At 58.1% G+C, this 22668-nt stretch overlaps 1 protein-coding gene across 2 annotated transcripts; it reads left to right on the top strand.

Annotated features, from left to right (window-relative positions):
* Positions 1-8667: 8667 nt before the first annotated feature.
* On the top strand, positions 8668-22660 carry LOC308560287 (uncharacterized protein C1orf167). 2 transcript variants are annotated; one of them, XR_013999318.1, is made up of 15 exons: positions 8668-9704; positions 10148-10334; positions 11987-12158; positions 12416-12452; positions 12648-12834; positions 14313-14499; positions 14605-14732; positions 15482-15690; positions 16597-16741; positions 17675-18088; positions 18683-18947; positions 20981-21125; positions 21343-21478; positions 21759-21869; positions 22346-22660. XR_013999318.1 is itself a non-coding variant. In XM_081144165.1 (12 exons), the coding sequence occupies exons 2-12, from the start codon at positions 14329-14331 to the stop codon at positions 22421-22423; spliced, it is 1908 nt and encodes a 635-aa protein (XP_081000291.1). In that variant the 5' UTR covers positions 12059-12128; positions 14313-14328; the 3' UTR covers positions 22424-22660. The 2 variants fall into 2 exon arrangements, 1 of the variants encoding a protein (XP_081000291.1); XM_081144165.1 differs by lacking the exons at positions 8668-9704; positions 10148-10334; positions 12416-12452; positions 12648-12834 and adding an exon at positions 20496-20601 and having other exon boundaries at positions 12059-12128.
* Positions 22661-22668: the final 8 nt, after the last annotated feature.

Raw genomic sequence — 22668 nt, 5'->3', positions numbered from 1 at the left:
TTAACAGCAGCCACAACAGACGTCAGAAGACAGGAATGTTATCTTCAAAGTAGTGATAAAAATAACCACCCAAAGTTGTGTGCTAGGGATTATCTCTCAGGGATTCCGGTGAAATAAGGACACTCCAAGAAATGACAAGAGTTTATCACCCACAGACCTTCAAGACAGAAACAGCTAAAGAATTTTTGTGGAAGGACATTTTTCCATAAGGAAAATGTGACAAGCATGAAGGAAATCATAAACGTGGTTTAGTGTTCATGACAATAATATGTTTCAGGAGGAGTTGACCAGACACAGTGTTGTAAAGTCTTTTTTTTTGTCCAGAAAGAAGGTAAATACTGGATTAACTTTAGACTTTGTCAAATAGTACATATTAAAGTGTCTTGGATTACCACTGAAAAAATAGAAATAGATTGTGTAAGTTCCAAGCCAGTTGGGGGAGGGGGGGCACGAATGAGCAAAAACAAGAAAGGAGGAAAAAAAGAAACACGAAGTTTGACCATTAGCAAGCACAAAAATAAAGTGGTTTGTATAAATGTGTCATAATCATACACTTGTAAATAGTTTTTTAAAAATCCAGCCATACTGTGCTCATAAGAGACACCTAAAATATAGGGACACAGCAAGGCTGAAAGTGAAAGGATGCAAAAGTTAAACCAGGCAAGTAGCCGCAGTAGAGCTGGTGTAGCTGCTTTAGTATCAGACCAACTCTAAGGCAAAAGAATTGCTGGAGCCTGGCCAGTGTTGCCCAGTGGTTGAGCGACGACCAATGAGCCTGGAGGTGGCGGTTCCACCCGGGGTCAGGGCACATGCGTGGGTTTCCACTCTATCCCCAGGCGGGGGCGTGGAGGAGGCAGCCAGTCAGTGATTCTCACCCTTGATATTTCTCTCTCTGAAATCAATGAGAACCTTTAAAAAAAAAAAAGTCTTGCTGGGGACAAAGATGGAACCAAGATTACCAGCAGGTTCAACCCGGCAGGCTTAGGAGGTGACATGAGATGCACAGGCTTAAGGAAGCAATAATAGTCACCCCCTCTTTTAAGAATTGCTTTAGGGTTTAGAAGGCGGGCCGGCGTTGGCTACACAGCCCGAGGGCGGCAGCAGAGTGGGCGTCGCCACGCCCCCCTTTGCAGACGCGGAGCCCGAGGTTCGGGCAGGTAGGGACCTGAGGTCACACGGCGGCGGAGCCCGGCTCGGTCAGGGCTTCCGACTCCCGGCCCCGTGCTCTTTCCCCGCAGCGGGGCTCAGAAAGGAGAAAGGACGCCCCCGGTCGGGGCTAGGAGAGGGCGGGGCGGGCTGCGCGGGGGGAATGCGCGGGCCGAGGGGCGGGGCGGGGCGCGCTGCAGCCCCACGCGGGCCTGTCTCGCTCGCGCAAGAAGTTGCGCGCGGCCTCGCGCGCGGCCCCGACACGCGGGGCGGGAGCGGGGCGGAGACAGAGCCCCGGGGCGCAGCGCCGCGCATGCTCGCGGCCGCCCCCGGCCACGCCCTCGGCCCACGCGCGTGCCGGCGGCGTCGGGGCGCCCCGAGCACCCCAGAGGCGGCCGCGGGGACGGCGGGCGGGCGCTCGGCAACGGCGCCCCCGCCTGCGCGCTCGGCTCGTTACCCACCGCCCGAGGGCGCCCCAGGGTCAGGCCCGGCTGCGGGAGAGCCCTCGGGGCGCGGAGGGCGCGGGGCAGGAAAGCGGCCCGGGGCCTCCTGGCGTTGGGCAGGACGGGGGGGGGGCTCGGCGGACAGAGGGGCTGGGAGCAGGTAGAGAGCCCAGGCTGGGTGGGGTGGGGAGGGGAGGGGAGGGGAGGGGAGGGGAGGGGAGGGGAGGGGAGGGGAGGGGAGGGGAGGGGAGGGGATGGGATGCGGGGAGAAAGGGACGCGCGGATTGAGCTAAGGGAAGTCGCCTTTGGAAAGGGGGGGAGCGTGGCCCCTTCCGCAGCCGCTGACCTGGGACCCGATCCTTCGGGCTGCGGTGCAGATTAAACGATAGGATGCATCCCAAAGGCGGCCCGGTGCCGAGCGGGGCTCATTCCTTTAACACAGTGTAGGAGCCCCGATTGTGTGCCAGGTGCCGTTCCACAGGCCGTGACTACAGCACGGGGAAAAAGAGACAGTGGCCCATAGCCCACGGGAGGGAGAAAAGCAAACGCTGACTTCCTCAGGCCGTTAGGTGGGGCTGAGTCACGGAGAAAAATCTGGCGGGGTAAAGAGAGGAGGGAGGGGGAGGGTGCTGTGGTCCAGAGACAGCGGTCAGGCAAGGGCTCACTGGGATGTCTGCGGCAGGACCTGAAGGAGAGGAGAGAGGGAGGGTTCCGGGCAGAGGGAGCAAGTGCAAAGGCCCTGAGGTCAGAACACGCAGGGCATTTTGGAAGAACAGCGGAGGAGGCTGGGGGCATGGAGCAGAGAGAGCAAGGGAAGAGGCGTCGGGATGAGGTTGGTAAGGTACCTGGGGGCCAGGCGACTGGGGCAGGGGCAGCACACTTCTTTTTAAGTATACTTGGTATACAGACTTATATTGGTTATGTTGGTTTCGGGTGCACAATAGAGTGATTTGACATTTCTATACCTTACAATGTGATCAGCCCGCTAATTCTAGTGATCACCTGTCACTGTGCAAACTTGTCACAATATTAACTATATTCCCCTTTCCCTTTTCACCCATTTCCCAACCCCACCCCCCCTTCTTAAGCAAACTTTCTAAAAGCCAGAAGGTAAATGTTTTAGGGTCTGTGGGCCACAAGGTGTCTGTTGAAACTACTCTGTCATGTAGTGAGAAAGTAGCCACAGACAAGCTGTGTCCCCGTGTCACTGTATTTACATAACAAGCAGGCTCCCTTGCGTAGGGCCTTGAAAGCCTTCAGTGAGGACTGAATGGGTGGGGGGAGCCTTTGGGGCTGTTTGAGTTGAGTCAGGACATGCTCTGATCTAAGGTCACAGGATCACTCTGGCCACTGGGGGGAGTAGAACACAGGGTGCGGGGATGAGGGCTGGGTGGGAGCCCAGTCAGGAGGCAAGAGGGATGGTCACTTGACCTAAGGAGGTGGGGGTGGAGGTGGTGAGCAGGGCCTGGATTCTGGATCTCTGGAAGGTAGGGCAGGTGGGATTAGCTGATGGATTGCAGGTGGCATGAGGGAGCGAGACGTCAGGGTGGCTCCAGGATTGTCCCCTGAGCCAGCGGGAGGCTGAAGCTGCCATTCTCAGAAAAGGGGGATGGGAGTCCACCTTAGAACTGTCTGAAGCTGAGATCACTTGGGGTGCATGTATCAGGGGAGGGAGGAGGCCCCAGCACCTCCAATACCAAGTGCTCAGGAGGAGAGAAGGAACCAGCAGAGGAGACTGGGAAAGAGGCAGGAGAGACAGAAGCCAAGAGGTGGTGTCCTGGAGGGCTCCAAGGAGATGAGTGACCACTGTCCTGCTTCGGGCCTGAGAACTGGTCAGGGACCTGGCATCTTGGAGGTCACCTGGAGGAAAGCAGCTTTGGGGGGGGCTGATTGCAGTGAGGTCAGCAGAGCCACATGGAGGTGGGAGAGGAATTGGGATTTGGGGAGAAGAGGAGAAGTGGTCTGGGACCTGGAAGCTCAAGAGAGGGAGGGTTTTGGGTGTTTTTGCTTATTGCCTAAGTGCTGAGTGAGTAAAGAAGGGGGAAGTGTAGATGATGGGGGGAGGGGACTTCAGAAGCAAGGACAGGGCTCTGACGCATCATAGCCTGTGTCCTGCCCACCAAGCTCTGTGGCCTGGTGTGTGGCTGAGTCAGCGGTGGGGTGTGGGAAGTGTGGGTCCTTTTCCTGATTCAGAGAGTGGCATCTCCGAGGCTGGCGATGGCCCTGGGAGCTGCCCTTGGGCGAGGGAGACAGAATAGTACCCAGAGCTTGGGGGAGGGGAGTATGGCTGGGGATGGGACCACACAGGATGGCAGAGGGGCTGGAGAGGCAGTGGGCATGAAGCTGGTGGGGGAGCTGGTGGCATTTCTCTTCTGATGGCCATTTTGTGGGTGGAGTAGGAAACAAGGTCCGCTGGAGGGGTTGTGGGGAGCAGCGGTTTGCGGACAGGGGAAAGTGTGAATTGGTGTCTAGGAGGGTGGGGAAGGGGGAAGAGAAGCTGATTCTCCAGCAGCCTGTTGGGCAGACTTGAGACTGAAGGGCTGACTACAGGCCAGGGGTTGGAGGGATTGTGCATGTGGAAGGTGAAATGACTAAGAACTTAAGCAGGTGTGTGTTGAAGGAAGGGTCAGGGAACCAGGAGCTGAAATCTTCAAGGAATGACCAGGACTTCCCGCACTGAGTACCTGGAGCTTGGAACCGAGTGTTTTAGAGGGGAGCGAGGGAGAAGGGCCTGGGAGTGGAGACAGAAAGCAAAGAGAGCCTCACCCCCTTTGGGGACTGGGCAGGGACGCTGGGAGATGAAAGAGAGATGGAAAGGAAGTGGTTTGGGGGGCAGGGAGAGGAGATTCCAAGGGGGCCTGACCAGGACAGCTGGGGCTGGGCCTGAGGGCAGCCAGGGGTGCTGGTGAAGGGTGGGGTGTGGGCCAGGGCTGGAGTGTGACCTGGTGGGAGCCAGGGCACCCTGTTCTTGCCCCTCAGATCTCATCTGATCAAATAGGTTGCTGGCTGTGGTGTGGATCAGGGACACTGCTGCTACCTTGGCTTTGCCCTGGAGCCCATGGAGCTGAGACCTGACACCAGCCACAAGGAGAATGTGTCCCCGGGGCCTGCGACCCCCCTGAGGCCAGGCAAGAGGCTAAGTGGGTTAGGGTTGGAGGTGGCAGGAGGAGGGTCCCCACTAAGTAGTGGCCCAGAGCTCCTTTCCCAAACCGGCCAGCGGGAGCCTCACTAATTCCATAGACAAAGTTCACAGCCTGGGGTCCAAGGGAGGGTCAGGAACCTGGAACAGGTTGGACCAGGAATAGGCCTGGCCAGGGCCCCTGGCTGAGAAAGGGTTCCCACAGGCAGGTCTGTGCCAGGGGTAGTGGGCTGGGGAACCTCAGAATTCAGGTTCCTGGGGCTTCAAGAAAGCCACAGAGCTGGTACAACCAAGGGTGGAAGCAGCCCAAGAACAAATTCAGATTCTGATCCACATATCAGTTTCTCTGTGTTCTAGCTGTGTGACTGTGGGCAAGTTGCTTAAACTCTCTGAGCTTTAGTTCCTATCTACAAACTTTTATGGCCCACACTATATTTTCCAGGCCTTCCCAGGCATCACACCAGCCCTTGGGTGGCCCTCGGGGCTGGGGACAATTGGAGGGAAGGCTCTGAGCTCCACCCTGAGGTCCCCAGAGCAGCTCACTTTTAGCTGTTTGATATGCTGGGTCTTGCTTTCATCTCCAGCCATTGCCTCCGCCCCATCATTTCTTTGTTCAGGCTGGAAATCAGGGATGCATCCTTGACACTTCCCTTTCCTTCACCCCTCTCCTAAGCCTCTACCCCCATCGCACATCTGAATCTGTCTCCTTCTCTCCCCCCTCCTGCCACCCCTGATTCCAGCCCCAGTCATCTCTCACCTGGGACCCCTCAATAGCCTCCTGTCCCCCAGGCTCCCTCTGCCCTCCTCCCTGCCTCTGACCTTGCCCCGTCCCTGCTCCAAGCATCCAGGACACAGAGCGAGACCACGTCACCACTCTTGCTCAAGACCCCCAGGCACTGGCCATTGGCCTGCAGAGCGGGGACCCTGTCCCTCCTGGGCTGTGAGACCTGACTGGCCCCACCTGCTCCACCTGAGCACTGAACACCAAGCACCCCTTCCCACCAGGGTGTGACTTTCTCTACTCTCTTTAGAGCAACGGAGACTCCGGAAGAGCCTGGGTGTCCTCCTGGGAAGTGGACATGGCCCATGGGGGCCCAGGGGCCAGGCTGAGAGGGGAGCACCTGCCACCACAACCTCCCCAGGGCCCTGCCGAGTCCAGAGCAACCTGACCAGCCCCCGCCCCCGCCGGGGCCTTGCCCTAAAGGACAGGACTGACCGGCTTATCAACTCAAGCTTTCAGCAGCAGAGCAACCTACAGCCCCCGGGAGCCCTCCCCCAGGGGGCATCGGGAGCATTCGCTGTCCAGCAGAGTAACCTGAGCATGCGGGAGGCCAGCTGGGCTGAGTGTGCTAGTCGCAGCAGCTCCCGCCCCTGGTTGGAGCCTCAGGAAAGCTGGCCTCCTGTGATGCCCCAGGGAAGCCCTCTACCCAGAGGGCCACAGCCTCGCCCATCCTTCACCCTGACGCAGTCCCAGCTGCTGGCCACAGACTCACCCAGCCCGGGCTTCATGCCCACTGCTAGCTATGCCCCTGTCGTTGGGCACACATGGCCAGACCCCAGATCCTGGTGTGGCCTGGGGAACTGGACCTCCAGGCTCACAGGGGAACCCCTCACCCTGGAGGACCTGGCTAACCCTGCCAAGAACCAGGCTTGGGCCCCATCCCAGGCTGCCATCTCCCAGCTGCTGGCCTCCGTGCAAGGCCTGGAGCACGAGGCAGCCCGCCTCAGGTGCCTGGTGACCCAGGAGCCCCCAGGCCCTTTGCAGCAGGAACCCTGGACCGGTGATGGCCAGGCCCGCCTTGCTTGCCCCCAGCCCAGCCAGCCTGTTCTTGCTTCCTGGGACAAGAGGAAGAAACGACCCCGAGGTCTCAGGGGAGCTGTGAGTTTCCCAGAGACACCAGGGGTCCAGGTGGGTCTCTCAGACTCTCAGGCAAGCCACAAGCCCGCACTGCCACCGGAGACCGCTTTGGAGGTGCTGACTGGGGATTCCCCTGACCCTGAGCAGGGGGTCCTTCCTGCCTGCATCCTAAGGCGAGGAGAGAGGCCTGCATACAGCAGGGGGCGGAGGAGGGACCCCCTGCTCCCTCAAGAGGTGGGCAGCAGAGGGGCCAGACCCCTCTCCTCCACGTTCCCCAGAGCAGCGCTGGGTGTCCTTCCCCCGCAGGAAGCAGAGGAGAAGGCCCCGAGGGAGCAGGTCAGCAGGGAGGAAGAGAGGAGTCTGGGGGTGGGATTTTGGGGGGCTTCAGGGGGCTGCTGCCTCCCCCAGGAATTCTCACTCCAAGCTAGCCAGACTTGTCACTACCCTGTCACACCCCCTTCCCTCGGAAAGGGAGGTCTTGGCGGGCAGGCCTGGCAGGGGTGTCCTGTCCGGCTTGCTTCTTGGCCTGACTGCCTAACCCCTCTGTTTTCCAAGAACAAAGTCGGAAGTGTGAGCCTGGAGCCCAAGACAGCCTGGTGAGGCCACAGCTGTGGGCTGGGACAAAGGACACTAAGGCTCCATAGAGAGAAGGCCCTGGCGGCAGATCCCCATAGAGTTTACGGGGGAGGGACTTCTGCACTGTCCCTGCTGGGGATGACAAGGTCCTCCAGGGCCCCAGGGACAGGGATGTGGGGACTGCTGCTTCTGGGGATTGTCAGTGCCGAAGCCTTCTCCCGCCTCCGGGGGCCGTCTTGTCTGAAATTTCCAAGCCATCAATAGAGGGAAGTCCGTTCAGCAGCCTGGGGCTGAGGGGCCGGCCTACCCCCTGACCGGCCCCTGTCCGTCCCCAGCCGGCAGCTGCTATCCAGATGTTTCAGAGCCTGGCAGCACTTGGTGCGGAGGCAGCGGGCAGTGGCCATGGCCGTGGCCCTGGGCCGCCGGCAGCTGTTGCGCAGGGGTCTGCAGGCACTGCGCTGGGCACTGTGGCTCCGGGAGGCCCAGCTGCAAGTGGCATGGGGCCGACACACGAGGGCCCTTCTGGCCCGGAGCTTCCAAAAGGTCAGAGATCTCCAGGTTGGGTCATGGGGAGGTGATGAAATGCTGGTGTGTCTCGGGAGGAGGTTCTTCTGGGGCTCAGGTTATCACCAGTGGACTTCAGAGTGATCACCAGTAGAGCAGGTGGTTGTCAGCCCAGGCGCCTGAACCGGCTCTGCCTCAGCTCGTATCCTCTCTTCACTACTTTCTTTCTTTCACATTTCTGGCTTTGTGACTGTAGGCAAGTTACTTAACCTCTCTGTGCCTTAGTCTTGTATTTCTAAAATGGGGTAATAATTATACATGCTCCTAGGGTTGATGTGTGGTTAAATAAATAAAGGGACTCAGAGCCCTGCCTAGCACGTAGCTCACACTCTGTCATACACACGGTTGTTCGTTTTCACCCGTGGTGCGTGGGCCAGGACTGGGAGGGCGCTTCTGTGTTCCTCCTGCTTTGGGAAAGGGGTGCCCTGGGAGGACCCAGCTCCAGGTTTGGTCTCCCAAGGAAAGCTCTGCCTCTCCATTCATTCGTGCATTTCCAAAGAGGAAGGGTATTCTAATGGTTAAGACCACAGGCCTTGGAGACCAATAGAAATGTTTGGCTCCTGTCCCTGCCCCTCCCTGGTGCTGCCTCTCAGGGCACATTTGAGGCTGCAGCCAACGTCCCTCTTCTGCTTCTCTCTTGATCCAGTGGAGAGGCCTGACTCGGCAGCAGAAACAAGGGCAGCCCCACATCCAGGCTGGGCCAGGGCCCCCACCCTCTGGGGGAGGCCACGGCCAAGACCCCTCAGGAAGGAAGCCAGTGGTGGACCCTGCCCAGAGAAGCAGGTAGTTGGGGACACCCCAGATTGGTCAGTGTGGCCCAGGCAGTGCTGGTAGCCTCCCCTGCCTGTCCCCCATTTCCCCTCCCCATCACAAGAATGAGGGTGCAACCAGCAGGTGTAGACAAAGATTTGTGCAAAAAGATGTCCATCACAGCATCATCTATCCTTGCAAAAATTTGGAAACAGCCTAAATGCCCAGTGAGAGAGAAAATTTGGTAACCTTTCAGCATGATATTTACAAAGACTTAAAAGTTTCCTCCCCTCTCTCTTTTCCTGTTTTTCATTTCAATCCCTTTCATTCTGATTTCCAATCGGGACAGTCCTGCTCACTCGATTTGAAAAAAACATCCAATACAGTTGGAAATTTCATCTCCTCCCCATGTAGCCCCCTCCCTGGAAGTATTTTTATGGATATTTGTGTAGAATTTTTGATGACAAGAAAAAATGTTTATGACGATGTTAAATGGAAAAAAAAAAAAAAAGAATAAATATTATCGAAGGCATTTTTTTCTATGCACTTAAAACTGCATAAAAAAAAAAAAAAAGACCTGAAAGAAAAATACTAAAGTGTTGCACAGTAATGTGAAGGACTTAGCACTCCTGAACTGTCCACTTAAAAACGGTTAAGATGGTAAAGCTATGTGTGTCTTACATTCTTAAACATAAAAGTAAATATTTTCTCTCCCACCCCCAAAATCCTAAACTGCAAATGGTGCTTATCTCTGGAACAGTGGGGTTAAAGTTGGCTAATTTCCCTCTTCATTTCCTCAATTTTCCACTGCCGTGATGTATTGTTTTTATTCTTATTTTTAATTTTTAAAATGTGTTCAACAGTTATTGACATGTTTGTTATTTTTAAAAAATCCAAATAGTATGGAAGAGTACAAAGCAAAACCAGAACCCCCTCCCCGAATCACTCGTGTAATCGGGTAAGCGGACCGCCTGGAAGAGAACGGGGTGGCTCGGTGCCCCTTTGCCGCTGTGGGCAGGCAGCATTCCCCCCTGGGCTGGGCTGGGCAGGTGGATCGTGTGCCCTCGCTCGGCCCTGGGCATCAGTTTCTCTCTGGGCAACTTCACTGTCAGTCCAGGGAGTCTGAGGGAGGAGGCAGGAGCCCGGTCGATCCCATCGCGTTTTGGGCCGAGACCAGATGGAGGAGACGGGAGAGTCCAGACCCTGCAGGCCCTGCAACAACTGGCTGGTGAGATGTGGGGTCCTGGGAAAGCGGGGGAGATGGAGCTGGGAAGGCGGAGCCCCCACACGGGGCAGGGCAGGGGGTCCTGAGTGGATGAGTGTTTATTGAGCATCTACTCTGGCAACTTCCCAGACACGATCTCATTTGAGCCTCACAGTGACCTCAGCAAGGCCTTGTGCCCTTTTTACTGATGGGGACTGAGGCACAGAGAAATTAAGTGACCAGCTCAAGGACACACAGTATGAGATTTGTGTGCCACTGATGCCGGTCCAGGCCCAGCAGAAGCTCGAGTGTTAGAGCTGGAAAGTCCCTTAGGCTCACGGGGAAACAAGCCCAGAGACAAGGAGCGACTGGCCGGAGGCTACACAGCCTGCTGTCCCGGGTGTCAGTGGCCCTCCTGACCCTGATCCTCCTGGCCACTCACTCACTCTCTCATCCCCCCTTTACAGTCTTCCTCCTGTGGTGCCACCAGAAGGAAAGGGCTGGGCAGGAGAAGGGGGTCCAGAGAGAGGTCTCCTGGGCCATGCTGAGGACTCAGAGCATGGGGAGGCCCCCCCAGGCCTGGTGCTCCCCTGCCACAGATGCAGCCTGGGCAGCCCCACTGGACCCCCAGCACCAGAGAGCCTGGCTCCGCAGGTAGGAGGAGGTGGGAGGGCGTGGGGTGGGGATCCCCTTCCCGGAGGCGGAGGGTGGGATGCAGATGGGAGATGCCCTTTGAGTTGACTCCTCCTAGTCTTGAGAGACAAAGATGAAAATAAGAAATGAAAACAGCTGCCCTGGCTGGCTTGGCTTAGCAGTCAGAGCGTCATCTGGCGGACTGAAGGGTCCCGGGTTCGATTCCGGCCCAGGGCACGTACCTCGGTTGCAGGCTCGCCCTGGTCAGGGTGTGAGCAGGAGGCAACCAATTGATGTGTCTCTCTCACATCGGTGTTTCTCTCTGTCCCTTCTACTCTCTCTGAAAAAGCAATGAAAAAAAATATTCTCGGGTGAAGATTAAAAAAAGAAAAGAAAGCAGTTGCCACTTACTAAGAGCCTGAGACCTGCTAGATGCCACCCAGGAGCTGGGATTTAGTTATAAGTAAATCTGAGCGCCACTCGTCACCTGCCCCATGTGGAGCCTGTGGCCAGGTGGGGGCACAGACAGGAAATTAGCAGTCAGAAGAGTTGTGGGCGAATACCCCCCGAGTTTAGCGTTGTGAAGGGAAGGAACACAGATCTATGAGCTGTTCCCCTTGTTAACTTTTAATTATGGGATATTTTTACCTTGCACAAAAGTAAAGAAAATGGGATGATACACCTGTGTAAGTCACCCCGCTCCAAGAAAATCACCCAACTATTCCCTCTGCATCATTGTGAGGCAAATCCCATTTCACCCATAAATATTTCCGTAGCATCTCTGAAAGACGAGGACTCTCACACAGTGTGACCACAAGGCCATGCTCACACCTCACACGGAACAGAAATTCCTTAATACCAGCAAATACCTGCCCAGCATTCAAATTTCCAGTTGTTTCACAACCATGCATTTTGCTACAGTTTGTGTGAATCTGGATCTAAGTAAGGCCCACCTGTTGGAACTGCTCGATGGGTCACGTTAAAGGCTTTGTCAGCTGTGGACTCCCCTGAGTTTTTTGCCTTGCAGTTTATCTGTTGAAGAAACCAGGTTGCTTGTCCGGCAGTTGCCCGTGGCCTGCACTTTGTTGATTGCATCCCCCAGTGGAGTTTCCCAGGAGAATGTTTAGCAGAGGGGCCGACCTCGAGAGCTCAGCCGAGGTGTGAGGGATGAGTGGCCCACTAGGGGAGGGAGAGCAGAAGAGCGCGCCGGGCAGAGGGAACAGCATGTGCGAAGGCCCCGACAGCAAAGCGCGGGAACCCCGGAGAGCGGCAGTCCGGCTGCAGCCCTGCTAGTGTGGGGCGGGGGCCCTTGCAGGCTTGGGGAGGAGTGGAAATGTTATCATGCAAGCAGGGGGGCTGCCACTGGAGGACTTTAGCAGGTGAGTAAAATGGTTTGATTTGAGATTTGAAAAAAATCACTCTGGATACCGCCGAGTAGCTACTGACGGCAGGGGCCACGAGTGGATATGGGAGGCCAGGTAGGAGGCTGCTGAGGCCATCCAGGCACCCAGAGGGGACAGTGTCAAGTCCTCCCTGCAGCCCCATTTTACAGATGAGAGGGTGGAGGCCCAGAGAGGTGAAGTGGCGTCCCCGAGCAGTGTGTCTGGCACATGGCAGGCGGCTGCACCTGCAGTCTTTAGGATTAGCGCCCGCGCTTTCTCTGTCTCTCCCAGGTGCTTCTGGGCCTGGCAGCAGTTGGTGAAAAGAGGGGCCCAGTATCGGGCTCACCTGACCGACCGCCAGATGGGAACCCTGAGGATGTGCCTGGAACAGTGGGTGCAGATGAAGCACCTCCAGGCTTCGGAAGGGGAAAAGGTGACTCAGCTGTCCCTCTGCCAGCAGAAGGTGGGTGAGCAAGTAGCAGACCAAGGGCTTCTCCTCCCTCCCACCCCAGCAAACAGTGTCACTTAAGCACCTTCTGCAGGGGGCCAAGGTGAATTATGGATTGTTGAAGTGGGAGGTGATGGAATTGAGACCTTTCTCAGGGGAGCAGCCTGGTAGGCCTGGGAGGGTTCCAGGAGGGGTCCCTGGAATGGGTCGACCTTGGCTGGACCTTGTTTCCATCGTGAGCTCCTCTAAGCAAGAGACTTTATCTTCACCAGGAAGAAATGTGGTCCCTGCTCCCGGGATGCTCCTGGGGTGAGTGGCACACAGCCTCTGCCCCCACCAAAGCCCGATGGGAAGATGGGGTATTTGAGGTGCCCTGGAGGGAGGGTGAAGTCCCCATGAGGGAGGAGAGGTCCTAAGGGGAGCCTGGGGCAGCAGCCACCAATGGCTTTGGGCAGAGGGAGGCCACTGGGGACATGGTTGATTTGTCTCCTGACTGCTTCTCAGGGAAAATGGTCCTCTGCAGCTCAGCTCATGGAGGGACCACGTGCCATGGCCTGGGAAGGGTGGCTCAGGCCCAGGGGCTGCCCCAGGAGCAAGGCCGGGGCTCCCCACAGGAAGCCTGCCCTCCGCTGGCCCTCCGCTGGGTGCTGCTGCTCTGGAGGGCGAGGCTCTCCCAGCGCCGGCGGGCCAAGTAGGTGTCCACAGGCCTGCGGCTTGGGGTTGGGCCTGGGGGTCAGGGGTGGGCACATAAGCAGTGCTCACACTGGGAAGAGGGTCCCATGAGGAACAGGCCACATCCTGTTCCTCCTAGTGACTCCAGCATGCGGCCTGGAACACTTTGGTGCCCAGTGGGTGTGGGGCCAGGGAGGTAGCCCAGGGACACGGAGACAGTGATTGAGCAGAGAGCTGTGGGGACAGACACGTAGTCCAACCCGGTGGCTGGAACCTGCTGGAGAAGTTGATGTAATGCTCCTCTCCCTCCCCAGCATCGAGAATCACCTCTCCCACGTCTCCTGGTCAGGCAGGAGCCTCCTGGTGGCGGGAACTATATCTGTCTCCCCGCCTCTGTCTCCCAGCACCTTGCAGGTGCCCAGCCTGTGGTGGGCACGGAACAAATACTGTAAATGAATAAGTGAAGGAGCCTCTTATCCCTGGGTGCCACCTGCCACATTATACAGCTAGAGAAACTGCAGCTCAGGGGTGGAGCAGCTTGCTTTAAATCACACTGTGGGTCAGGAGCAAGAGTGTGGATTCAGAGCCCAGGCTGATGGTTTTGTATGAGGGGATTGGTGAGGTCAGGAGGGGCCAGCTTCTCTCACAGGACATCAGGCGGGACATAAGCCAGCAGTTGCAGGGTTAAGAATTCTGTCCATGAAAGCCATACGCCTGGCATCCCTCAGTCCCACACCTACTTGGTCTACTTTGACCTTCAGTCTCTTTTAATGCACCCCTAGAACTGCAGGGAAACTCAGTTCACCATGATCCTTCAGAATGTAGCCCTCCCACGCCCAGTCCATCCTCTGGGCTCTGGGCATCAGGACACGGTCTGTATTTCCCTGCGGCATATCTTTGCTGCCTGGTGGCCCGAGATGAGTGTTTGGATCCCAGGTCTGCTGCTGTTTGGAGTTTGGGGAAATGGTTTCCCCCAGGCCTCAGTTTCCCTATCTTTATTATTGAATGGAGGCAGAAGTACTAGTGTGGTCATGCATGTGGCCTCTTGAGGCTGGGGTCCCTGGACCTGGGGCCCAGTTCCATCCCTCATCAGCTGCGTGGCCCCCATCCCACCCCTGGAGCATGTCAAGGATTAGCCAGGTGATCAGCACAGGTTGGGCGGTGGTCTTGGTTTTAGCTGCTTAGCAGAGCCACTCTGGGAACTTTGGAAAAGTCAGGAAGCCCAGGCCACACCCAGACCATTAAGTCAGAATCTCTGGGGGTGGGACCCCAGTGGGCATCAGTATGTCTTAGAGCCCCAGGGGTCCCAGAGTATGGCCGTTTGGGAGGCGGTAGTGCAGAGCCCTGGCCAGGTGTTTGGCACGTGGCAGCACCTTCCGGCGCAGCTGTTACCCAGGGGCTCTTTCCCAGCGGCCCAGCTGAGGGCAGCCCCTGCTTGGCAGTCATTCCAACCGGGGATGAGGCTGGGCCCGGGACTCACCTGCCCCCTTCCTGTAGCTCCTTCTCCCAGGGTATGCAGCAGCGGATGCTAAGGCGCACCTTGAGGGCATGGCACTTGAGGGTGTGGGGTCCAGGCACCCGCTCAGACAGTGCCAGGCCCGCCCCAGGCCCAGAACCGCTGGGCAGGCTACCGGGAGGAGCGGCCTCGCTGGGCCGTAGCACACCCCGCAGCTCACCGGAGAAGGTGAGGGTAGGGGCTGGGATGGGCCAGGGTAGGTAGGGGACAGGTGGGAGGAGGGGTGGGGCGGGCAGGGGACAGACACCCAGGACTCCACATCCCCTTCCCCAGGCTTCCAGGGCCCCCGCCCACCTGGAGACCCTTCGGCTGCGCCTTCTGTGGGCAGCTGGGCAGCAGCAGCCACAGGCTCCGCAGTCCCCGAGTGCGGCAAGGTGGCACCAGCGCGCCCTTCAGAGGCGGTAGGTTCCCCTCCCCAGGACGGTGAGCCCTGCTGCCCACTACTCTGTGGATTTACTGTTTCCTGAAGGCCTCTTTCCCCTCATTCCTTGTCCTTCACAGCAGCACCCCCTTGGGGTCTGCATCCCAGGGGCCTCCCCTCTCATGCCCCCGGACTCAGATCCTCTCAACTCCTCCAGCCCTCCTGCCTGCCCTGCTGAGAGGCGTGTGTGGGTTGGGGGGCACCTGTCAGGGCTAACATTTCTCTCAGGGATTTCACAGCTGTGGTTCGTTCATTCATTCATAGCACGGTGCTTAAGAGTCAGTCTGCCTGGGTTCTAATCCCGGCTTTCCCCCTCACTGGCTGTGTGATCTTGGGCAAGTTGCTTAACCTCTTTGTGCCTCCATCTCCCCATTTGTGGGGAGGTAATAATAGTAGTCACTTCAATGGGGATCAATGAAGTAGGGCACATGCATCCCCTAGCACAGTGCCCGGCACATGGCAAGCACTTTATTCATAGCAACGTTTAGCACTAGAGGTTGAGTACAGGACTGGCATTGGAGGTCTAAGGTCCCATCTTATCCCCATCACCTGTTATTGTGATACTTGGAGGAGGGTTTCAGTCCTTCAGCCCTCAACAACGACTCTCCCCCAGGATGGAAACAGGGAGAAGAGTCACTCCAAGCCCCTCCCTGCTGCTGTGGGAGGGGTGGGCTGGGCTGGCCACCCCATGACAGTGACCGTCCTTAGGGCGGACACTCCCTTTCTCAGCATCTTCCTCAGCTGGAGCCACTGGGCAGTGGCCCAAGGGGCCCAGAGAGAGTTGGCTGCCCACTGGGCCTGGGACCAGAGCTGCAGGGCTGTGATGAGCCTGTGGCGGCGGCGACTCAAGCAGCGGCGGGAGGCAGAGCAGTGGGCCCAGGAGCAGGGCCGGAGACAGGTGCGAGACGCCCTGCAGCACTGGCACTCCTGCTGGCAGAGTGAGTGGGGTGCTGGGACGGGCCTCTGAGGGTGAAGGAGGGCCAGGGTCCATCAGGGAGGCCCAGGAGTCCATATCCTTCAGCACAGAGCCCAACAGTGGGATCCCACAGGGCATGTGCAGGACCGGGGTGGCAGAACAGGACCTGGAGGCGTGGACACTGGTCCCGTGTTCATGTCCCCACTTCCATTCCCTGTCTGTGTGGACTGTAAACAAGCTACTTAACCTGAGCGTCAGCTCACTTACCTGTAAAATGGGGATAATTGTAGTAGCACCTCACGGGGGGATTGTGGGGATCCTGTGAGACAATCCACCAACGCACTCGGCTCAGAACCCGGCTCCTGGCAGGGTTCCTGTCCATCTTCATCGTCACCCTCGCCTGGCTTTCGGGAGTCACAGGTCTGAGCACCGAGTCACGGCCCCCTTGGAGCCCAGCACAGGAAGCAGGGGTCACCGGGGCAGGGGCATTTTGGAGGTGTCCCATTACATCCATGTCACATATCAACGGGCTGGCGGGTGGGACTTGGTTGTTCTGGAAGGTCATGCGCTATCCATAGGAGACAGTTGCTTCTCCAGCCCAGTGTCCAGTTGCCCAGAAAGCCTGGCCCAGTGTTGCCAGACCTTCTAGTTTTTTAGAAGAAAAGCTGGAAATTTATGAAATTCTCAGAATTCCTGACCATCACCAAGAAATTTTAAAAACAAAAAAACCCTATGAGTTGGGTTGACCTGGTTACCAGTAAGACACCTGTAACCAAAGCATTTCAACCCAGACAGTTAGGTGGTCTCCTCTGTCCCCACTTGGGTAGAAGGCAAAGGGCTGGCTAGGGAGGGACCCATGGTGACCCAGGGCCCAGGGGTGAGGCCAGGATGAGTACCCAGTAGTACTTCAGCCTCTCTCTGGCCACAGGGCAGCAGTTCCTGCATGAACGGTACCAGAGGTGGGTGCACGCTCACCTCCAGGGCCTGCGCAGGGCCGCGTTCCAGAGCTGGCAGCAGGCGGCCAGCAGGCGGAGGCACAGGGCAGCCAGGCCAGAGCAGCTCCTCCTGCAGAGGTGGGTGGGACAGGCAGTGGGGGGCGGGGGGTCATCTGCACCCTGGGAGAAGCAGGGAGAGAGCCCCGGAGATGGGAGGCTGGGTTGCGTCAGAAGCTCCAGGGGAGTCCAGGCTAGAGGCTTGGGACCTGGGAAATGGGGGGCGTGAAGGGAGACCCTAGCCTGGAGCTGCAGAGCCACGGCCACCAGCCTTCCACTGTCTGCTTTATGCAGGAGGTGGGGTGGCAAGCCCCTCATCCCACCTCAGCTCGCCCTCCTGACCGGGTCAGTCCTTTGGTTTCAGAGGATACAATTAAGATGGAGAAATGAGCTTCTCAGACATCCAGCTTAACCTGTGTCTCAGCACCGTGTGTTGTTTGAGGTGTCAGCACAGGGGAATTCCTCACACAGGGCCCAAAGGAGAGGCTGGAATCTTAGAGGTGTTCATAGTCCATTAATGCCATTGGAAAGGAGAGGGGACAGATGGTGCCCACGGTGCGGTTACAAATTTGAGAACATTCAGTGTCCCCACGGCCAGCGAACATTGGCCGCAGAGTGGCTAGCCCCTGTACTTTCACATCTGAAGGCCGTGCACCTTTCTCAGGGCCCTTGGAGTGGGGGACTGTGTTCCACTCACTGCCCACCTGTCCCAGAGCGGGCTTATGAGGGGAGGCGGGAGTGGCTGTCCCCCAGTGGGTCTGGACTTGAACCCACAGCTGTTGGGCTCCCACAGGCTCACGGGCAGCGTCTGCCCTGAGCTGGAGTGTGTGCGCCAAGGCCCCAAACCAAAGCCAGCGCTTTCCCCGTTATATGTTGCTCCCTTCATTTTTAACACAGGGTTGTGCATGAAACCGTGTGTAACCTATAAGATTTTAGGGGCAATTGCGGGTGTACTTTTGAATGTGACTTCTCACCGTGACAGCAGCTGAGCCCTCCCCTGCTCCTGTTTTGCAGCCATTTCCAGGCCTGGTGCGGATCTGTGAGACACACAGGGATGCTCCGGGCTCAATGTCGAGCCTTCCAGGATGGCCTGAGGAGCCGGGCACTGGGGGCCGCATTTGGCACATGGCGGGAAGCCCAAGTGGCCTCAGCCCGGGCACGGGAGCATTGTGTGGCCCAGGCCTCCATTGCTTGCTGGAGAAGCCACGTGCAGGGGGGCTGGACAGACAGGCAGCTGAGGGCGGCCCAGGCCCAGCAGACCTTTGCGGCATGGCAAGTGGCCCTGGGCCAGCCCTGTGAGGCTCACCAGCAGGCAGAAGAGAGAGCTTGGGCCCAGACCCGGGTGGCCCTGTGCTGGACACAGTGGGTACATGAGTCCCACCTACACCGGCTCAGCCGAGCCCACGCTGCCCAGAAGCTGAGCGCCAGGTGGGTGTCCATGGCTTGAGGGCAGGCCTCCCTATGCTTCCAGCTCAGGCCTGGAGCTCGTCTGGGGCCAGGGTGGAGGGATTTGGTGGCTGGGGCCAGGACTCAGGAGGCTGGGGGTGATAGGGAGAGGCCATCCTGGTCATTGCCGCCAGGCCTGGACCAAATCTCAGCTCTGCACTCGGGCTGTGTGACCCCTCTTGGGCAAGTCTAACTTTAAAGGTCAAAGGAAGGTAACCGACCCAGTGGCCAGAGATTAGAGCTAAGGAATGGAAGCATCAGCTCAGCCAGGGCCAGACAGACGCAGCAGGTGCTCCATAAACCGGGTTCTTGTGAGGACAGGAGAGGCACAGTGTAGCGGGCAGGACTGTCCTTCCTCTAACCGGGACGCTCGTCCCTGCCGTGTGATATTCTGCTGCTCTCTGTGCCCACTTTCGCCTGTGTTCTCCAGCAGTGGGGAAGGAGGAGCAGGGTTCGGGGCTTTGGCTGGACGTCCCCTACCGCAGGGCACTGGCCAGGTCCGGGGAGGGCCCCGCACAGCCGCCCTAGAGCCCCGGCCCTGATGGCCGTGGGTATGGGTTCTTCTCTCTCTCCCAGGGTCCTAGAGGCCTGGGCCCAGCTGGCGGCCCAGGGTCGTGTCCAGCACATCACCATCACCCAGTTCCAGCACAGTCACCTGCTGCGGACCCACTGGGCCCAGTGGCGGACAGCGCTGCTCAGAGTGCGGCTGGAACCGCCGACAGAGGCCCAGGAGACCAGCGCAGCCCACCCCAGGGCCTGGGCCGGCCTCACGCACTGGCCCAGGCTGGCCGGCAGAGGGCGCCTCCTGGTGCTGATGGACGGGGCAGCCCCGCGGGTGCAGGTGAGGTGGGGTCCAGGCGGAGCGAGAGGTCCAAGCATGACCTGAGGGCCAGTGGCCTCAGAATCAGCTTGGTTTAGCCCATGGTGGCCGATGCTTCCCCAGGGGCCCAATAGCCTTGTGGACACGGCCCCTCCCTAGTCTTTAGCCAGCCTCCTGGCTCTGGAAGGCAGCCAGCTGCCGTCTGTCAGCAAACATTTACTGGGTGCCTCCTGAGGGCCAACCTAGCTCAGGTCTGCTGCAGAGACGAAGGCGGGGGTCACAGTCTGTTAGGCACCTAAAGTCACTACGTGTCATGGTGCCCTCTAGCACCAGGATAGGAACATGGGAACAGCAGCAATTCTTTGTCCAAAGCTTTTCTTTCTTATTGGAAAAATGAAACATGCTAATTTCAGAAAAAGCAGAAAATGTAAATGAAAAAAATTTTTTGTAACACTCTCTACCCAAAGAGAACTGCCAGACCCTCTCCAGACCAGCAGCAGTTAGTTCTGAGACTAGCAAATGGTGGCAGAAGCTTGACGGCCTAGCAGGAGAGGAGAGGCCACAGTGAAAGCCAGGCACAAGAAGTGACACGGTGTCCAGGGATGTGTCATTGTGGGACAGACAGCCCCAGAGTTACCGGCAAGGCCACCTAGTGTTCTAAAGAGGAACCCGCATGCCCAGGAATCCTGTTTCAGAATGCCGGGAATAGCTAATAGACTAGAGTGTCTAGGAAAAAAAGACTAAGTGGCTTTTTAATGGAATGGAAAGAGACTAGCTCTGGTTATTTGCAGAATCCACCTGTTTGATGTGGGGCTCTGGCAACAGCAGGTTCTGGGGGCTCGGGGTATTTTATTTCTAGATCTGTGTTACAATTTTATTTCAGGGTATGTTTATAGACACTTTCATCCATTCCTGTCCACAAAGGCAGGCGGGGATCCCACTTACTGAAGGAGAAACTGAGGCTTGTAGAAACTAGAAGTCAATGCTGGGAATGGTAGCTTGGGTGCTGAATTCCAGGCCCCCCCTTTCTGCCACATGAACGCACATGCCTAGGAAGCCCTCACCTACATCATGAGCAGGTACTGTGCCATCTCCTGGTGGCACAGAGTCCCCGAGAGAGCCCGGGGTCTGTGAACAGTAGCTGGGGCTTAGGTTTCAGAGTCAGCCTGCTCCTGAGAGGTGGGGCCTCAGGCAAGTGAATTAACTTTGTAAAGCTTCAGTGGGAGAGCGCCCCCTTACAGGCCGTACCTGGCACAGGTGAGCTGTCACCGAGCGGTAGCTATTATTGATCTACCCCGCTACGTGAGCCTCCAGCCACGGGGGAGGCCGGGGAAGGGCCAGTGGTGTGTGCTGGCGGCCATACTCCTCTTGGGCACCTCTGTCTCCCTGGGAGTCCTGGGGCTCACGGGAGAACATGCAGTCACATGAACTATCCTACATGTGCCCACACAAGTAGGAGGCCCCGCTACTGGGGTCAAAGCAGGGCAGCAGAGGAATCCCACAGGTCACCCGGGCCCCAGGAGGGCCAAGCCCTTTGGGCTCAGGTTTTCCCCTCCTGCTGTCCCTCAGACGCGCAGCTGCAGGCCACAGGGCCCGGGGCCCGTGCTGCCCAGCCCGACGCAGCTGCACGGCCTCGGTGGGCAGAGGAAGCGGACAGAAACGTCCTGGGCTCCGAGTAAGGAGGCCTGCCCTTGGGGAAGGACGGTGTCTGAGTGCAGGGGTGGCCCGGTCTCCAGCCCTCGGGCTCGTTAATGAGCTTCACGCTCCTTGGCAAATCCATCACGTGTTTACCTGCACTTCCCCCAGCCATTTCCTCTTCTGGGATATCTCAGCGTTTTCAGAAACAATGTATTCTGCCCTGCCCACCTGTTATTTCTGTGGGCAGCAGCCCGGGGCAGGGAGCTTGGGCAGGTGTGGAGGTGGGGCACAACGCTTACCTCAGCCCCTTTGGTGGTTCACCCCTTTTGTGTGCTCAGCTTCTAAGAGCAGACTGAGGGGAGTGTGCCCTCCTGAACTCGAGCGTTTACCTTTTCTGACTCAATTCCCCTTTCCAGGCGACAGTGCCGTCCAGCTCTGGATGCAGTGGCCTGGATGGGCCCACTGGGCCCAGGGCCAGCCCCCTCCAGGACCAGGAGGGGATTGCATCTCTGAGACCAGTGCCCTCAAGGTCAAAGGCCAGGTGGATAAGAGGTGGCTGGGGTAAGCAATCCTGTGGAGAGGGTGGGGTTGGGGCCAGGGCTGAGGGGCTTGTCTGGGCTGTGGCCAGGGCTGTGCCTCTCTGGCCAGTGCTCGTCCCTGCAGGATCCTGCAGGAGCTGAACCAGGCCCACAGCTCGGCCCTTTTTTTGGCCTTGAATGGGGGTCATGATGCTCTTGACCGTTAGGTTGTACACAGGGCCTCTCCCTCCCATCCCCAGGAGGAAATACCTGGGACGCTGGCACCTTGAGGCACTGCTTCATCGGTTCCAGGGCTCCCAGCAGGCCAGGCACCTGGCAGCGACATGGCAGTGCTGGGTAGATGCTCAGGGGGCAGAGGAGCTGGGGCGGTCGCTGGTGAGTGGGGAGGACCCCTCCCCAGCCTCATACTGGTTTCCCATCTCATCCCATTCTCAACCCTAACCCCTGAATGAAGCCTCTCAAAGTATGGTCTTTGGACCTACTCAGTCTGGAAGCTGGAGACAGGCCTAGGAATCTGCACTGTTCACACACCTCAGATGACATCCTCCTTGTCACATGCCCTTCATCCTGGTGCCACTGGGGGGCTGAGGGGAGCACAGGTGCCCCAGGCAGCAGTCCGCCCAGTTTGGGGCCTTCTCACCAGCTGTCCCCACAGCTCAGGCAGTGGCACCTGAGAAGGGCCTGGCGAATGTGGCGGCGACAGGTTGTGCGGCTGCAGGTGGCTCAGCGATTACAGCGACGAGACCAGGGCTGGGTCCTTTCTCAGGTACTGGTGGGGCAGCCCCTAACCCCCAGCAGGCCCTTCTAAAACCAGCGCTGGACGTTTCTGAGCTGCAGGTCCTCCCTGCTTGCCACCCAGGACCCCTTCACATTCAGGGGAGGTCAGTTTGGGTAGAGAAACAGCTTGGGTTCTGGAACCCTCGATAGAGCTGGTAGCTATGTGCTCGGCCTGGTCCTGCCCAGCACTCAGACTGGGAGCAAGTTGGGCCAGTGACACAGCTGACTCACACGGCCAGTGCAGGGTATAGTCCAAGCGTCCCTTCCCGTATCTGTTGAGCACAGCTTCCCAGATCCCAGGTCAGATCTATTCTGAGCCTTTGCATTTGGCTCGGGGCAGGGCTGGCCGCTTGCCTGCCCCAGGGAGAGACCTCTAATTTCCTCAAGGGAGAGAAGGAGCTGGGCACAAACAGCACCGGACCGGGAGGGCGCTGAATAACCTTTCCTCCCCCCTCCTTGTTCTAGGCCTTTGAGAAGTGGCACGAGAACCTGGCAGCCAGGGGCCCGAGGAGGAGCCACCAGCAGCCTGAGGCCCCTGAGTAAGGTGGGCAGCAGGAGCCCTGGGAGCTGGCTGGAAACTGCCCGAGCCCCTGCGTGTGGTGGACTCCAGGTGGCGTAGGGCCCAGCATAGCTGTGACTTGTTGCCATGGAAAGAAAATCAGAACTGGGCCCAGCCTTCCCAGGGAGTACAGGCTGTCGGGCGCTCATCCAGCAGCCTGGCCATGGAGGGAGGAGCTCTGGGAGCTCTGAATGAATAAATAAAATGCTCTCCTTAGTCCCAGCTGCTT

The sequence above is a fragment of the Miniopterus schreibersii genome, assembly GCF_964146895.1.
Source record: "Miniopterus schreibersii genome assembly, chromosome: 8".
In the NCBI taxonomy this organism is placed as follows: domain Eukaryota; kingdom Metazoa; phylum Chordata; class Mammalia; order Chiroptera; family Miniopteridae; genus Miniopterus; species Miniopterus schreibersii.
Note: the sequence above shows the minus strand (reverse complement) of the source record. Positions and strands in the feature narration are given on the sequence as shown.

Excerpts from the sequence above, each read along its gene's own strand:
- LOC308560287 (XM_081144165.1), top strand. The coding sequence starts at position 14,329 with ATGCAGCAGCGGATGCTAAGGCGCACCTTGAGGGCATGGCACTTGAGG. Across the intron at positions 15,691-16,596 it reads CTGGCACTCCTGCTGGCAGA|GGCAGCAGTTCCTGCATGAA; the intron begins GTGAGTGGGGTG and ends CTCTGGCCACAG. Across the intron at positions 18,089-18,682 it reads GCCCAGAAGCTGAGCGCCAG|GGTCCTAGAGGCCTGGGCCC; the intron begins GTGGGTGTCCAT and ends TCTCTCTCCCAG.